The sequence below is a fragment of the Rhinolophus ferrumequinum genome, chromosome 4 (assembly GCF_004115265.2).
Source record: "Rhinolophus ferrumequinum isolate MPI-CBG mRhiFer1 chromosome 4, mRhiFer1_v1.p, whole genome shotgun sequence".
Classification (NCBI taxonomy): Eukaryota; Metazoa; Chordata; class Mammalia; order Chiroptera; family Rhinolophidae; genus Rhinolophus; species Rhinolophus ferrumequinum.
In genome coordinates this window covers 46,235,223-46,252,623 of record NC_046287.1, presented here as the reverse complement: position 1 = coordinate 46,252,623, position 17,401 = coordinate 46,235,223, and the positions used below count along the sequence as shown (strand labels likewise).

At 36.8% G+C, this 17,401-nt stretch overlaps 1 protein-coding gene across 4 annotated transcripts in view; it reads left to right on the top strand.

The window, feature by feature from the left end:
• Nucleotides 1-17,401, top strand: part of NALCN (sodium leak channel, non-selective) — a 315,292-nt gene that overhangs the window by 192,046 nt on the left and 105,845 nt on the right. For 3 of the 4 annotated variants that reach the window (XM_033104832.1, XM_033104828.1, XM_033104829.1), the window contains exon 15: nt 11,295-11,369. The exons of the other annotated variant lie outside the window; for it this stretch is intronic. In XM_033104832.1, the coding sequence (XP_032960723.1) occupies nt 11,295-11,369 (75 nt within the window). The remainder of the gene's footprint in view (nt 1-11,294; nt 11,370-17,401) is intronic. 4 annotated transcript variants of the gene reach the window in all.

The following is a 17,401-nucleotide window of genomic DNA, read 5'->3' as shown; positions in this document are numbered from 1 at the left end:
ACATTTCATTAAATTCAATATACTATTAACTATAAGAAGACTCTTATTCTGTGTAACAGTAACAAAAAATACCAACAACTAAACTATACACATGGATGATAAGGTGTATCTCAATTTCACAGTTGTTAAAATGAGAAAATAAATGTAGATGTTAAAATCAATGAAATGCAGTAGTTTCCCACACATATGTATCTATTAAAAATATATGATTATTTTAAGATGATTATCTACAAACATTTTATACCATTAATGTTAAACATTACTATTAATTTTTTAGTTTGAGGAACACTGCTCCAATGCACTGCTGGCCATCCCTGGGGAAGTGTCCAGAGTGCACATTTCTCACTATTATCTCCATATATCATGCTGAGACCAAGTTATATTTGATCATGTGTTTCCCTCTTTACAAATCATTAGTAGCAGCAATTTTCAGAATAAAGAGTATCAAACTCTACACATATCCTGTTAAGTTTTTCACCAAATATTTTGAAATCTTTTTACCTTAATGCACATAAAGCTCATTAGGTCATTAATATATATAATTGTGAATATATGAAATATGACTGAGTATACCATATTTGTTTAGCAGTTCATTTCCTAGTGGATATTTAGGTTGTTTTCCAGTGTTTTACTCTTACATTGTTACAACTAATATGTGTGTGCACTGTATCCGTTTGTGTGAGAGTTTCTCTAGAATATATGTCAGAAAGCAGAATCCGGGATCCTGGATTCTGGCCAAGTGTAGCGCGGGTTTGAGTATACATACACAATCGGGTTTACAGGTTTTATTTATATAGCCTGTGACCTAGGACTTGTTTGTGCATTTTTGAACGATTGTGTAAGTTCCTGTATAATATCCTAGATGTTGCCTCCTGGTCCTCAAAACCTAAAATATCTACTGTCTAGATCTGTCATGTGCGGACCTCGGCTCTGTAGGCACGGTGCACTAATTTACCCTCCCAAATGGTTGAGAATTCCTGTGTTCTTACAGTCTGATCTCTGGTTGATATTGTTAGACTTTTAAGATTTTAACAATCTTATGAATTGAATGGTGGTTTCGCTTTGCCTTAACTTGCATTTTTCCATTTCCATAATTATTAATAAGGGAGCACGTCTTCATATGTTTATTGGCCATCTTCTTTATGACTCGCCTGATCATATGCTTTACCTATTTTTCTAAAGTCTACTTTGTCTTTTTTAAATTCATTTGTTACCTTCTGGCTATTAGTCCCTTGACTATGACATAAATGTCCTCTCTGAGGTAGTATTTTGTTATTCTGATTTATCTGTAATGTCTTTTGATATTACACTTTGACATGATCAAAACTATGAGTTACTCACCTTTGGTCAATATTTATTTTGGACTGGTGCTTAACTAATTCCTTCCCACCCTCAGGTAATAAATATATTCTCCTCTATCTTCTTCTCATTGTTTAACTTTTTGCCTTTTGCCTTTAGGTCTTTAAGGCATCTCAATTTACTGTTTATGTGTACTATAAGTTAGACGAAATACACTGTTTAAATAAAACTCAAATTGATTTTCTTCCACCACATTTACGTGAAATTTTTAAAGCCTAAAGATATTTAATGGATTTCTCTGATTATGATGCCTAAAGCAAAAACTATTCAGATTTTTAAATTTATATTTTTAAAAATGAGGACTAATTAATTCAGTTAAAGAAAACACTCTATAACTAAATTAAAGCTGAGAGGGTTACTTCTATACTACTCAAAATGTCTGGGGACCAAAGTCACTTCCCAGATTTTGCTTAACGCATGATCAGCAGTTGTTTTTCTCCTCTTATTTATCCTCAGAGTGACCATCATTATAATGGGCTCTATAGAGTTAGCTTAATTTGATTCGGCACCATTTTACTGAATCTCAGCTACTTTGTGTAAGTACTAACCAACATCCTGACCGAAGTGAGAAAGAGCTTAATCCCTGTCCTCTTTGGGCCTACAACTAGTGCAGAAATAGAACTAGTAAACACAAACAAACCAACAAACAAAATCTGTGATACAAGGCCTACTAATAGAAATGATAAAAGCCATGAGTGTATGCCGTTGCTTACTAAGTGATCAGTGTGCACATAATACACATCTGCTGCCCAGTCTTACCAGCTCTACCTTATTTGAAATAGTATTTAAAATGTTGGCAGTAAAGCAGCCAGAGATAGTTTATGGACCAACAGATAAACATGTGCATGGAGGTAATAAGCTTGTTCAAAACTAAACATTTCTAAGTTCAAACCTCTATTCCATAAGCCTGTCTTTAGGCTTGAACTTACATTAAAATGAGCATTTTTAAAAAATTGTGTGTTTCTTTTTGGAAAATACTACAAAGCATTTAAACTCAAATGGGAAAAAAAAAAAGTCCACATAAATATACAAGCTCTGATTGTTTTTTATCCATGCTTCCCAGGGGTGCCACACAACCTGGTGAGTTCCTGATTTCTTTTCAGGGAACAGGCATGTGCCAAGTAGCAAAAAAAGAGAAAAAAAAAAAGATTTCACTGCGGTTTGTTCTGGAATTAAAACAAACAAACAACAACAAAAAAAAACAGCAAGCTATTCCATCACCCCCTGGGGACACCAATTTTTCAGCTCACAATGAAAATCAAGTTTAAGTGTATAGTCAATGCATATTCATAACCATTACCTATTATCCCTTTAAAATGTCTCTTTCATCCAACAGGTATGTATTCTATATTTCTGTCTTGGTTGTAGAATTGTCTGATGCTTGTAAAATCAATCTTTTCCCCCACTTTTGCCAATGATTTACGGGTTAAGGACTATGGAAGACTTAACCAGTTAAAAGACTTTTTTTTTTTTTCTCTCACTGTTTTTCCTTTTACTATTGTTTCAAAGGAAAGTCTTGTGATGTGAATACTGAAAAAGAAAAATGTAATTAAGCATTCATTGTGGATAGTCTTTTTGTTACCTTTGAAGTGCTTAAATTAACACAGCAATCTCTTGATTTTGCTTCTGTAGTGGCAACTTTCTGAGAATAATCATATTTTGTTGACAAAAATGGGCTTTCCAACGTGTAAATTAAATAACTTGATTTTATAGGATTTATTTAAAAGTGCATCTGTGTTGAACATTTCCCATTTTACATTGCTCTGATTACATTTGACTTTTTGTTGACCTATATAAAAATGAGATTGTTTCCAGCTACAGCCTGCGAGATGGTTTAGGAGAGTATGATTATAAATGGTAAAAAGGAAAAGAAAAAACACAAGATTATAGAGTGTTGACCAGATTCCTGCTGTACTTCTATTGTATACTTGGAAGTAAGTTTTTAAAAAATAGAAATTATTAATAAAGTTCATAGTAGAGAAAGAAATAAGAGTTAAGGTGACATTTCAGCTAAGGGCTATCTTTAAGATATATGAAAAGGAAAAGAAAATAGTAAAAGTAAACTTCAGAAAAGAAATGAAAAGGGAAAAGTACATAAGACCAGGGTGTGATTCTATGCAGAGTTAGAGAATGCAGAATAGGATATGCAGTTACAGAGACAGAAATTATCAACCAAGAAACCTGTTCTAAAATGTTAAGGCCACCCTCCTGTAAAAATAAACCATAACTTTCAGCATTCGGAATCATGATAAGCCAATAGTGAGTTATAGATAGAGAATGAGAACCCTAGTGTGTTGGAAAGAATGGTCATGTCACAACAAAATTGGGGTAAATAATAATAATAGGAAATACAACTATTTCTGTAGTTTATTCAATTTTGCTGGCATATATTTGGGCTAAATGAAAGAAAAGTTTAATTGTGGTTCAATGTATAAAACTTAAAACATGTGAATACTTAGCAAACCTTTAGCTCAGGTGAATCTGGCTTTTTCAGGACCATGTAAAGAGTGAGAGAAAGAGAAGAGAGGTCATAAGGATTTATAGTAGCCGAACACTTATTAAGACTCTGGGGCAGGAACCATATTGAACTTGGAAAAGGATGCTTTGAAATCCACTAACTAGAAGGTCAGCATCCCACCAATATATTGCTATGTCATTTATAAAAATTTCAAGATTTCCAGGCTTCCACAGACCTGATATGTGGCATTTTCCACAGTGAATACATTGTCAATGCTAAAAATATCTTGAGAATGGGCATTATGATCTGAGGGAAATAAAGAAATAGATACCTGAAAAATTTTAATAGTTATTCTTCACTGTTTCATTGACATTGGTGACTCATAATGTTTCAATATTGATCATAAAATAAGGAAGTGAATGTATTACATCAGCTGTACTTTACGTGTAGAACAAATACGTGTGTTCCATATTCATATCATGGAATGTTATAGACCTGTTAAAAGTGGCAAGTAGACAATTCATGAAAAAATATTCATGAAGTTTTTTAAAGCATTGCACAAATGAAATACTACTGCACTGTCTTGAAAGCATACACTGCTGTGCTTTAAGAAAGCTCAAGAGGAAATGAAAGGATATATCATTGATCTTTATTCCCCTGAAATTACATCATTAAAAAAAAAGTGACATAGTATTCCATGCCACATTACAAATTTAAAAATTATATAAATCTAAATAATAAAAAAATAGAGTAGGTTGGTTGCATAATTTAGAATTGGCAAAGTATAAAGGTGTTTCATGCAAATGATGAAGCTCTTTGATTCAAGGTGGCAAGTCCCTGTAAAAATTCTTAATTACATTAATAACATTTTAATATAAACCTGTGAATCACATTTAATGGCTACAGAAAACTTTTTGGCACAGCACATGTGGCACTTGTAGGTAAGCATTGACTGAAAATAAGATTCATACATCAATGAAATGGGCTCAGATTATTAATGAGCATTAACTCAGCTTTCTACAGAAATAGAACAAATGAAAGAGAAAAAAAGAGAGAGAGAGAGAGAATTGAGGGATGGTTCTTACTTTCAGGGAAAGGATCTGTCCCCCACGCCCATGACTTTCAATGCCATGTGTTGGAAAGGGGCCAACACCCAAGTCAGCCTTCACTCTCAGTTCAATTCCACACAGCACTGGGTCTGTAGGAAAATAATATATCTCATTGATGGTGTAAATTAAAAATGATGGAAAGCAAGCTGCCACCCTCCCTTCACTTCTATTTCTTTATCACAGTGCTTATTGCTACCTTATTTGAGTCTGAGAAAAGAACTACAAAGTAATTCTCACCTCCTGACAATAAGCTGCAGACTCACCCTCTCTCCTGCATCTTCTATTTCCATTCCAAAGAGACAATCAAAGCCAGAATTCAGTCATCTCTCACCCTGAATGCCAAGTCTTCACCTTATCACAGTGCCCTACACTTCAGGAATGTGGCGACAAGGAACAAACTAAAAGTCCATGTCCAAATCAGTTCAGCAGGAAACTTCAAGCTCCACATATATTTTTAAATACAGTTTCTGATTTTATCATCATGTTGTCATGTTTGTTCAGCAGTGATACCCCGACATGAAAAGGTATTTGTTGAAAGAACTTAGGTTTAATGATAGTTTAAAAAAATTTTAAACTTCCCCTTATATTTTGTATTGGCATAGAATTAACCCCTGGTCATTCGCAAAATGTGAAAGCATTCACAAGACTCTACAAAGTGGGAAAGAAAAAAAGATTTATTGCAAGTCAGACAGAGAGAGAGAGAGAGTTCTAGTTGGAACTGGCAAAAGGAGTTTTGCCAGAGCAGAGTCTGATGGAGACAGCTGTAGTGGGTTTCTGTTTAGCTCGAGTTTTATATTTTTCTAAGCAGGAAATAGGGTGCTTGTCAGCTTGTCAGCTTGTCAGCTTGTCAGGTTGGCTGCCATTACAATTGTCTTCTCCTGAAAACTGTCCTGTTCCCATCTATGAGTGTTTGTTAGTTTGCAAGGGGTTGCCGTTGTGGTTGGGAACTGTTCTGTTCCTACCTACGACGGATGTAAGGTGCTTGTCAGCTTGCAGGTGCAGTGCTAACCAGGGGGTTCATAGCCAAGTGGTTACTTTTTAAGCTCATTCCTGATAACTCACAAACTCGCTCCTGTTAGCTCTTTGCCTGTCCCACCCTGCCAGCTCACAAGCCCACTCCTGTGACCTGTTTACTTGTCTCATCATATTACCCTTAAATTTGTTGCCAAAACCCCTCCCAACAGCTTGTCCCAATTCTGTAAATGTGGGGCTTTCAAACTGCAAAGGCCCTTCAGCATTTTTCCTAACAAAGCCAAAGCTTTTCCTTTTTGAGGCTTGCTTTTTCTCTACAATGAAAATCAAATTCTTATCTGCATAAAAAGTAAAAAGTGCAACTAGCATCCCACATCTGTCTCTGTCATTTGCTGTGAGGTAACTTTTTTCTCTTTTCTTCGAGAAAAATGTATAAAATGTACTCTTTAAAAAAATAAACAAAATGTTATGTGTTTAATAACCTTTTATAAAACTGCACTTTACACTAATTATCATTTCAATGATCCAGTTTAAAATAACTACATTACATGCATTAAAAAATATCTGAAAGGAAAAAATTAATAGAGAAGAAGCAAAAGTCATCACTGTGATTATTACAGCCTCCCTTGGTGGCATTTAGGCAAACTGTCCACCCCCATCCGACCTCTCCAGCCTCCGCCAGCCTCCTCCCTGGCAGTCATGCTCTGGCCTTACTTAACTGCTCACCAGGACCCCAATTAGCCACATGCTCCCAAAGCCCTGTCTTCACTCAGGCCACCAAGAAAGGCTTTCTCACAGTTCCCTTCCTGCTGATGTCATCCTTCTCTTTGGCACCTCCATATCTTGGTACCACATTTTGGTTGGATTCAGTGCCTCACCATCTTAAATAAGCAGCATTCAAAAGATGCTCCCGGACCCATGTGCCCAGATCAGCTCTTGGAAATCTAAATGCTCAGATGGCACAGAACTAAATGTGTGATCCTCTGATTGGGTTTAGTTTCTGGTTGTTAGTCTTCACACTGTGCAGCCCCCCTCAAGCCCTCACTACAATTTTCCTTCACATTCCTGCTTTCTGAAATGAAAGAATAATGCTTTCCGGGGTTGATGGAGCATGAAGGAGGCAGAAAGCTTTGGAGAAAGGAGGGAGGTGGACGAAGTGTGTTTTGGTGCGAGGGTGACATGCCACACACAGTGGCAACAGCAGTACTTGTACCAACTTGGGTGTGCTTTGACATTCAGTATTTGTCTTGTACCAACTTCTTGTCTGAATTTGAGTGGGAGATAGCCTTGCTGGGGGTCCCACATGGTCAAGAGGCAGCCTGGACAGAGTTGCACGAGGTCTTGGTAGAGAGAAGGCCTAACAGATGCCCCAAGAACAAGCCTCCCTTACTTCCGGCCTGGAATGGTGGAACTTCAAACTTCCCAAGGAGTTGAAAACGAGTGTGTAGCAATAACACTATTGTAGAAACAACATCTCAAGCCAGAGACCAGATGGAGTGTAGAGAGGGTTAAATTGGGGCCTCCAAAATGATATACCCACGTCCTAACTCCACAACCTCTGATTGTGACCTTATTTGGAAAAAAAGGGTCTTTGCAGATGTAATTAAATTAAGGATTTTGAGATGAGATAGGATTACCCAGGTGGGCCTAAATCCAGATGGGCCTCAAAAAAAGTGGTTTTTTAAGAGATAGATAAGGACAAGACACAGGGAGAAAGAGAAGGTCATGTGAAGTCAGAGGCAGAGATTGGAGTGATGCCACAAGCCAAGGAACCCTGGGGCCACTAGAAGCTGGAAGAGACAAAGAAGGATCCTCCCCTAGAGCCTCCTCCGGAGGGAGCGTGTCCTGCTGACAACTCGATTTTGGGCTTCCAGGCTCCAGAACTGGTATAGAATACATTTCTGTTGTTTGAAGCCACCAAGCTTGTACAATTTGCTACAGCAGCCTCAGGAAACTAAAACAGAGTGTGTGACTGAGAGTCAGAAATCTTAGCAGCTGCTGCAGGAGCTGAGGTGGTGATAAACTGAGCAGGGAGAAAGCCCAGAGCTCCCAAAACAAGCGCCATCACTGCCTCAGTGGGTGACAGAGACGCCACATGGCCACAGTGGATGAGGTGCCGATGACAATAACTAGCCCTAAAAAGAAAAGGAACATCTATTCAAATGTAACTGAGTTTTAAAGAACTAAATTGGATTGATATAGCAAGATTCAGTTTTCAGCCATCAACACAAATGGAGGGCTTATGGACTAAATTAGGTTCATTTGTAAAAATATCAAGAAAGTCATTTTAGTTTCCTATAACTAAGTTTACGTCTGCATGTTTTCTTACAGGCTATACCACACACCAGTGTTGTCGGGGGAGGGTTAAAGGAAAATATGGTAGCTGCAATCTGTTAAGCTATTTTTTATTATTATAGCTGTTCATATTTTACAAATGAGGGCACTGAAATGCACAGTGGGCTAGTGGTTGCCACATAGCTTGTGACTGTTTGCTAGCCGAGGTCTCAAACCACAATGCTCTTTTCTACCACCATACCAGCCTACATCTGCTTAAGTCCACTGTGAACTTCATTGCAGTGTGCACAATATTATGTTTATGTTCCTGACCAGGCGGTGTCTGGCACATCAATGTAGTCCAATCAACTGCTTGTCGAATTTAATCGAATAACCTAACCTGACTGTCCTTAAGTAACCTGCCATCTGGCCATCTGTCTGGTGTTGGGCAAATAATTAAAACTAACATCTCCTGCCAACCCAGAAAACCTTTCCACCAAAGTAGACAAGAAAGAAAACAGTTTTATTATCGAATAAGCACTAAACCAGACTGCAGTGGGCATCACAGGCAACGCACTGAGAGATCACACAGACGGAAAGCAACTCACACTTTTATACATAACCCCACATTGCATCCATGTTCTCAAGATGAAAAGTACCAGTCCTCAAGTAAAAAAAACTCAACAGCACCATTTATTAAATATAGTTACCCCTAAATTCACCTTGTAGTGGGGTGACCATCTGTGGCAGCTAATTGCCTTTATCCAAAGGGAAAAATAAAACTTCTCATATCTCCGTGACAAGTAGGTAGTGTTGCTGTGTGAAGACACGTGGCTAAGTTACACTCCCACCCTCCCGTGGAGAAGAGGAAATAGGGCGCGATTCCTAAATTGTGAAACAGGTGAGGCTTATTTAGAGCTTCGAAAAAGATTTATATACATCTCAAAGGGACAGAGTTTTCTAAGGAAATGCAAAGACAAGTTTTCTAAGGAAATGCTCTAAGGAAATAGAGGGGAACAGTTGCTTTCCCTTTTTTCATCAAGGAAAATGAACTATTATTGTTTTTTAGAATTTTTGTTAGCCCTTTCACTGGGAAGATAGGACAACTGGTTAAAGTAGGACACAGAGCAGTGCCTGCTCAAATGTCAATGAGTGATAGAAGTGGTGTGAGACAGCTCGTATTCGCAGCAGGAGGCACTCAGTTGGACGTCCCTGAATCTGGAGTGAGGTTGCCAGGCAAGGTAGACTCCTCCTCTGACGTTACTTTGGATGATAACATCAAGGTCAACATCAAGGTCATGGGAAGGGGGCTAAACTCAGAGTGAACTATAAAATGTCTTGTTTGGAATGATGTCTGGTTTACAGTAAGCATAACTATATTGGTGCCCATGGTGTGGCAGACGTGGTGACATCAGTAAAAATCTATGGTCTAGACCATTCTGTATCTTCTTTAAATTCTGATAGGATTGCAAAGGACATTACTATAAAAAGGAAGGGTACTGGCACTTGTCCGAAGCCAAGCATATTCTGTTAATTTTAATAATATTTGGAGGCTTTTTTTCCCCTTGTTAAATACTCATTACATTTGGAAAAGAGCTAGCCATTAACTTCTGCATAATAATCTCTCTGGTACTTAAAAGTCATGACTAAATTGCCTCAGTTTTCTTACCTCCATGCTTAACCATCTAACATTAACAAATGGGAATAATTTGTTAAGAGGGAAATTGAAAGGAAAAATATAAATTAGGAGTGATAATATATCCTAATTTATAATCTATACGAATGTGGAACTTTAGAGAATTCAAAATTAAAAAGGGACTAGAAATTAAAATATTTTTAAATTCTACATTTTTGCTGTTTTCTTTCTTTTACCTTATTTACCCATTCCAAAAGAAGCAATGCCTTTTTTTGTTTGTTTGTTTTTAATTTGGGAAATATGGTGAAATACAAAGAAAAGGAGAAAAAATCCATTTTTCACAGACAGACACCATTAACATTTCTAAAGAATCTCCTAGCATTTTCTCTATTCCTTTTTGCACTTCTAACACATATACTCTCATTTAATATTGTAAATATAAGCATTTTTTCAATACCAATTAAAATTCATGAGTGCATTAGTCACCTATTGTTACATAACACATTATGGACAACTTAAGAGCTTACACCACAATAAACATTATCTCATGCAGTTTCTGGGGGTCTGGAATCTGGGACAGGTTTAGCTACAGGTCTGGGACAGTGTTTCTATTTCAGTGTCTGATGAGTTTCCAGTCAAGATGTTAGCTGGAATTGCAGTTACCTAGTTACCTGAAGGCTTTAGTAGGGCTGGAGGGTCCACTTCTAAGATGAGTCTCTCACGTGGCTTTTGGCAGGAGGCCTTAGTTCCTCACTACATGGGCTCTCCATAGGGTCTCTCGAGTGTCCTTGTGACATGGCACCCGGTTTCCTCCAGAGTGGGTGATGCAAGAGAGAGCAAGGTGAAAGCCACAATGTCTCTTATCACCTAACCTCACAAGTCACACACAATCATTTCCGTAACGTATTGGTTACACAGACCAGCCATATTCATCGTGGCAGGGGACTCATAAGAATGTGAAGACCAGGGACTCACAAAAGTGTGAACACCAGGGGAACTTCTGTGAGACTAGCTATCACAATGGGACTTTTTAATGGCTGCATGAATTTTATAATAGAGATCTCTATAACTGTATCAACTATTTATATGAGATTATATATTATTTCCAGTATTTCATTATTGCAAATAACTTTACCAAGCACCTTTGTATAAAATACTTTTCATCAGTACTTCAGATTTTTTTTTTTTTTTTTTTGGTTATGGTCTCAGAAGTAGGATTATTGAGTTATAAGAAAAGTTTCTTTAATTCCCATTTTAAATTGCCTCCATAAGCAAATTAATATTTTATATTTATTTCAGTTAACATATGCATTTCCCTCAATGTATTTGTGATAAATACCTTATAATACCTACACAACTACATGTTGATTTTTCATTTAATGCTTTCTATATGGTATGTATTTTAGGTAGATATTTTATATCTATATATAATATTTTGATACTTACAGCATGTGGGTTTTTTCATTGTTATTTAACCGTTTTATAGATCCTCCTGAGTTTGTTTGTTGCTGTTATTTTGGACAACTTAGAACTTGATGAAGATCTAAAGAAGCTTAAACAAGTAAGTAATGTATGGGGGATTCTTTAAAACATGTACTTACAGGTTATATTAAAGCAGTTTGAGCTTCAAAGTAAAAAGCTAGATTTTAATAAGTTAGGGCAGTCTAAGTTGGCAATTTTTTTGTTTGTTTGTTTAATTTTTATCCATTATCAGCAAAGGAAATTTTCTATTGCTCCATAATTATCCTAGGAATATTTTTATGTTATTATTATTATAAGTAACATAAGATTGGCATTGTATAGTAAGTTGGATTTGGAGACTATTCTCCTTCTGCCATTAAATGAAGGTTGTCTGGAAATGAAATACCTTAGGGCCAGATTGCCATTTTGCATAATTATATGAAATACTCTTGATCATCACCATAAAAATATTAAGCATCAATTTTCCTGACCTCTAGACTCTAAAAGAGAATTTAGTCTGGGTTTCCATGGTTATTATAAGAAATGGAATAGAATAAATGATCAACTGTGTGCCCAGTTATGTATGAACACAGATTGGGTGTTATGGCAATGATAATCGTATCAAAACAAAATAGAAATGAAATTGTGTGAAAGTTATTTATTGATGGCAGAAAGACAACAGGTAGGAGCAACCATTCTCATAGTTTCTGTTACATGAAGGATACTTGGCTTGTATATTTGGCTCTATCAAAGAGTATAGACCTTTTGAGAAATAGAGTTAGTGGGAAAGGACACTGGATACCATATTCTTGGATCACCCTCCTCAGCACTGCAAGAATAGCTGGGATGTTAACAAAGAGAACCAAGGCTCTAAAACGAATCCTATCTGGAATTCCATGAGGCCCTACACCTTCAGAATTTTCAAATTCCATCTAAATTGTCTATATTTAACAAAGCAAAGATATAACCTATTTAAATTATTTTGTTGTCATTTACATATGTGAAAGTCATTTTAGGCATTTCATCTAATCACTCTTGTTTATCTCCAATGATTTTTAACTAAGCCTATGATTTTTAACTAAGGGTTGTCAATAATGAAAAATATTGATATAAAGATGCCCCTGAAATCTATGTAACTTTACTAACAATTGTACCCCAATAAACTTTAATTTAAAAAAAATAATAATAATAAATAAAAATAAATTCAAAACAGATGCCCCTTTAAATAAACTATATGGTACTTTGCTTTGACTATATATCATTAACTATAAAAAAAAAAAGAAAGGAAAAAAAAGTTTTTATTTAATCACTTGCTAGATATTAGTGATGTTTTGTATTTCTGAAAATACTGTTCATCAGAGATGATTATCCAATAGTGCTAGCCTATAATTTAAAATATCTTCTTTGAATAGAGATATTTGAGCATTGAAAATCTCAATCTTAAAATAGCAAATCTCTTTTCATTAGTATTTTTCACACTTGTTTTTTGCCATGATTGGACTGAAATTACATTTCTATTAAATTCATCTATTAATTTTATACTTGAACTTCATGAAATTGCTGTGGACCAAATATTGTTAGAGTAAGCTAAAATGTTCCTGGTTCACTTTCTTTCATTTTTTATAAAAATATTTTGTGTTTTCACTAGTTTTTAACAATTATGTCACTTTTTTATATCCCTGGTTTTCCTCATTTCCTTTGATTTTGGCCTTTGAGGTAAGGCTCATATACACAATTTCAAACACACACACACACACACACACACACACACACACACACACACACGTGCATGCATCACTTTCATACACACATGCACATAATGATGTAGATACCTGAAACTTTAAACTGTCTTTTATAGCTTCTTTTATGCTTCCAGTAAAAATGTTACCTGAAACATTTGTTTAGTTTTCCATGCACAGGCCTAACCCTTAAGGATTTAAAGGTATATACTTTATTTTTACTATTCCCAGATAGATAATAGAATGGGAGAAATGTGGAGGTAAAAATGCTTGATTTTCTTAATGTTGGAAGTTTAGAAAGCACTATGTATTTCAAAATCTGTCTTTGTTTAGGTCAAATTTTTTTGGTCATCTTTTACCCTTTCCACCAACTAGTCTGTAGGTTCTTACAGCTACAGTAACATTTATTGACCACTCACTCAGTGTCAGGTGCTTTGCATTTTAACTTATTTAATTTTCACAACAACCATGTGATGGAGGTGTTACTAATATATTCATCTTACAGATGAAGAAACTAAGACACAGAGAAGTTAAGTAACTTGCCTAGGGTCACACAGCGAATAAGTGGCAGAGTTAGGATTTGAACCCAGGAAATTTGGACCAAAATCTCAGACTCTATATAGTATACTGAGTTGAGCTAAAGATATATAAATGGCAAACAAGAGTCATGCCTTATGTGGAGGCTCACTCACAGGACTGTTAATTACCCATTTATAAATAATGATATTTTAGGTGACAGGGATGTCATTCTATTCACCAAATAACTGTTGATGTCAGGGAAAATTTTATGAGGAATGGAGGTGAATTAAATAACCCAATCATTAAAACTATCCAAAATAGTTCTTTGTTTCCTCTTGAAAAGCAGGTGATCTAATCAGAGCCACTGGAGTTGTGACGTTTGCAGACTTTAAGAGCTAAAATGCTTGCTATTCACTCCACATAGTGGCAGAGGCTGCTCAGGGCCCCTCTTCTCTCGGTGACCTTGTAGAACAATGATCCTCCTTGGACACAGACATAATATTGCAGCATATTAACATTTTAGCCAGGCCTCTAGAGGCTTTTAATCTATTTTATTATGATTGTGGAAAAAACAACACCATGTTAAAATATAAATGTTGGTTCATAGACATTTTCAAGAGTAACAGAAATCAGTGAGAGTTACCTCTAAAATGGAAAAGTTAAATATGAAACATTAAATAGAGCTATTAGGAAGAGAAAGTTAATTCTCACACTTGGGAGAAGAAACATGACCCTGAAGACGGGCAAGATAGAAGATTATGGTAGAAAGCTAAAAGATACAGTGAAGGAATTGGAATGGAGGAAAAGAAATAAGTGAAGAAGTAATCTAGGAAAACATTTAAGGTATGACATTAAGGGACAGAACACAGATTATGACTACAACACAATGATAAAATGGGAGCAATGTGACCGAATCTGGAGTCTGGACAGTGATAAAGTCAGATGGCCAAATGTCAAGGCCATCTCAGGGAGACGTTCCCCGAGGGCAAGTATGGTCTACATGATCAGCAGTTGGCGGAATCGTGGAATAGTATTCTCCTTAGTTAGGAACATGATGCTATCTATATTTTTCCTGTTCTTTTCTGAAGTCACCTCCTTGCCTTTTAAGACAGCAGTTTCCCACCAGGGATTGCTGACCTCTAGGGCTTTTCAAGAGAAACTATGGAGCCAGCAGCACTTTTTACTACTACAGGAAGCCGAAAGAGAATTGTTCATTTACCCAATGTGAGACCAGATGAGCTAACTAAAATGCCAACTGTAATACTTGTAGGGGGAAATCTGCTAATTCTAGGTGGCAGCCATGGCCCCCTAAAGCTAAAACTCTGAAGTCTCTTCATGTATGTTTTCCTTTAAGGAAAAAGAAACCACATTGAATTATTTATTGCTTAATAAAGGTGTTTTGATAGACGAAGTAGTTATTTTTAAGAAAGGTAGGATTCAGAGGGCAGAATAAAAGGGCTCCTTGGAGAAGAATTTTGAAAGTTTCTGATACAAATGCCCATTCCCTCCACTCCCCTTCTCCAAGATATCGCCAGTGTTGTGCCTTGATAGTAACCAAATGTAGCTTTCCTTTATCACTCTTCAAAATAAATAATTTTCTAAAAATCATACCAATTGCATACATCCATGTAAAATCGCTCTATTGCTTTCCCTGTGTTTCACATGAGATGCTCTATACAGCAGTAGCAATCATTTCATAGAGGCTGTAATTTACATGACCCCACATCTAATTAAATAGAGACCATGCTTCTATTTTCAGAATCCCCAAAACCCAATAATGGACCTGGAGTGTATGTGGGCGGGGGGGGGGGGGGGGAGAAGGAGAAAGGAGAGAATGGTTTTCTACATAAGCTCAGAAAAGTGACTAAAAATGAGATTCTTGGTGAATGTGTAATTTGGCTGCTGAGAAGCCAAATCAGTTTGTATAGAGGCTAAAAAAAAATCCCTTGACCTACTACTGTCCTCTGAGTAGTAGGAGAAGACAATGACCTTGGTGTAAGAATAACACGGGAATGTAAGTGGAGTTTTGCAAACTTTGAAAATGAAGCAAATTCTTGCAGCTTTAATGATTTTTGTAAATTCAGTGCAAGACAGATATAAAGGGTTTTCTTTTAAGCAATATGAAATTCATTAAACTGTGAAGGAAAAAAAAAAACCCACAGAGAAGCCTCAGGGAAAAAATCATTGAAAAGAGAAGTATAGATACTCTGTTTAGATTAAATTCAAGGCTCTACAGTTAAAACTGTTTCCCCAGCTCTGTATCAAGTCTCATTTGAATCCTGTTTCGAATTCGATGTTTGGCCTTTTGCATATTGAGAGTGAGGGGTGGGGATAGGTAAAGACTGTGATTTTTTTTTTAAACAAAGACAATAAAAATCTTATATTCCTTTTAAAATGTGAGCTCCAGGTTAAAGTTTGTCTTAGCCTTATCTGAGATCTTTCGTTTCATCTCTGTCTTGTCTCCTATGCTGAAGTCATTCCAGACTTGGGACAACAGCAAGGAGACAGGGTGTTGCCAGAGTATACCATTCATCTAAGCCCTGGTTGCCATCTCCTGATTTGAGTCGAGCCTTACATTCTTCTCAGTCTTCTGTTCCATCTCTCATGAGTGAACTCAAACTAATGTAACCGAAAAGAGAGTGGTGGAACTGCTACAATCATAAATATTACTTATTGAAAACCAGCTTATGTAAGGCACTTCATATTCAATTCCTGAATTTAATCCTGAATATTAAAGACACAGAAAGTAACATTCAGAGGAGTAAACTTCTTGCCCCAAGTCACGGGATTTGTAAGTGCCTATGATGGAATACCGTGGGCTCTCTGCCGCTAAGCCACGTCCTCACCAAAAGATGCCACACTGGTGCATTCATTCATGATGAGACACGTGTCTGGAAAATAGATTGGATGAGATGCTTACATTTGTGAGTCAACATATTCCTTCTCTGTGGGTGTACGGACTGGTGGCCAAATTATCATCAGAATATAGCTTAGTGAGCCAGCAGTCAGTGTGGGGTGTGCGGGAGGAGGGTTGAATGATTCAAATGTGTAATGGCATCAGGCTAAGATTGTCTGAGGTATCCTTTTACAGTTGGTACATCACTATCCATCCTGTAATCCTGGGGGCTGAGTACTCATCTACTGTGCGTCAGATATTGTGTGAGGGCCAAGGGACAAAATGATGACCAAGATATTGTTCCTGCCTTCAAATAGCTTGTCAGTTGGTGGGAGAAGTGACTAGTAAACAGATATCACAGAGGTCTGTGGCGCACATAGGCACATCTAACAGAGACTATGAAATAAGAGATGTTTTCTCACAAGTATGATATGGACAGAAATCTGAAGGTTGAGTAATGCCTATCCAGGTGAAGAGGGTTGGAAGAAGGTAGCCTGAGAAATTGTACTTAAGTCCAAGGGAACAACAACCTTTTTATTTAGGCAAGAAAAAAGCACAGTGGTTTTTTGTTTTAAGAGACTGCTGGGAGTTCACCCTGGTTCAAGTATAGAAAAAGGGAGAAAATGGTGAGCTGAAAATATAAGCAGGGACCAGCAGATGAAATGGTGTGAGCAGTGCTAAGCATTATGCTAAGGGCATTTAAGACAAAGAGTGGCATAATCTCCCCTACAGTCTAGCTTCAGTGCATAAAATGAACAGAAGAGCACCTAGGCTGAAACTAGGAGGACCCGTTTCTGTGGCAGAAAGTGATCATAGCCTCAACTAAAGGAAACAGAGATGAGGGAACATAACGGAGTAGTGAAATACAGAGGAGGGAAAACAGGATAGGATTTGGGGACTGACAAGGATGTTACCCAGGTTTCTAGATTGCCCTAGAGGTGCCAAGACAGAGAATAGAGGAGAAGGGAAAAAAACGGG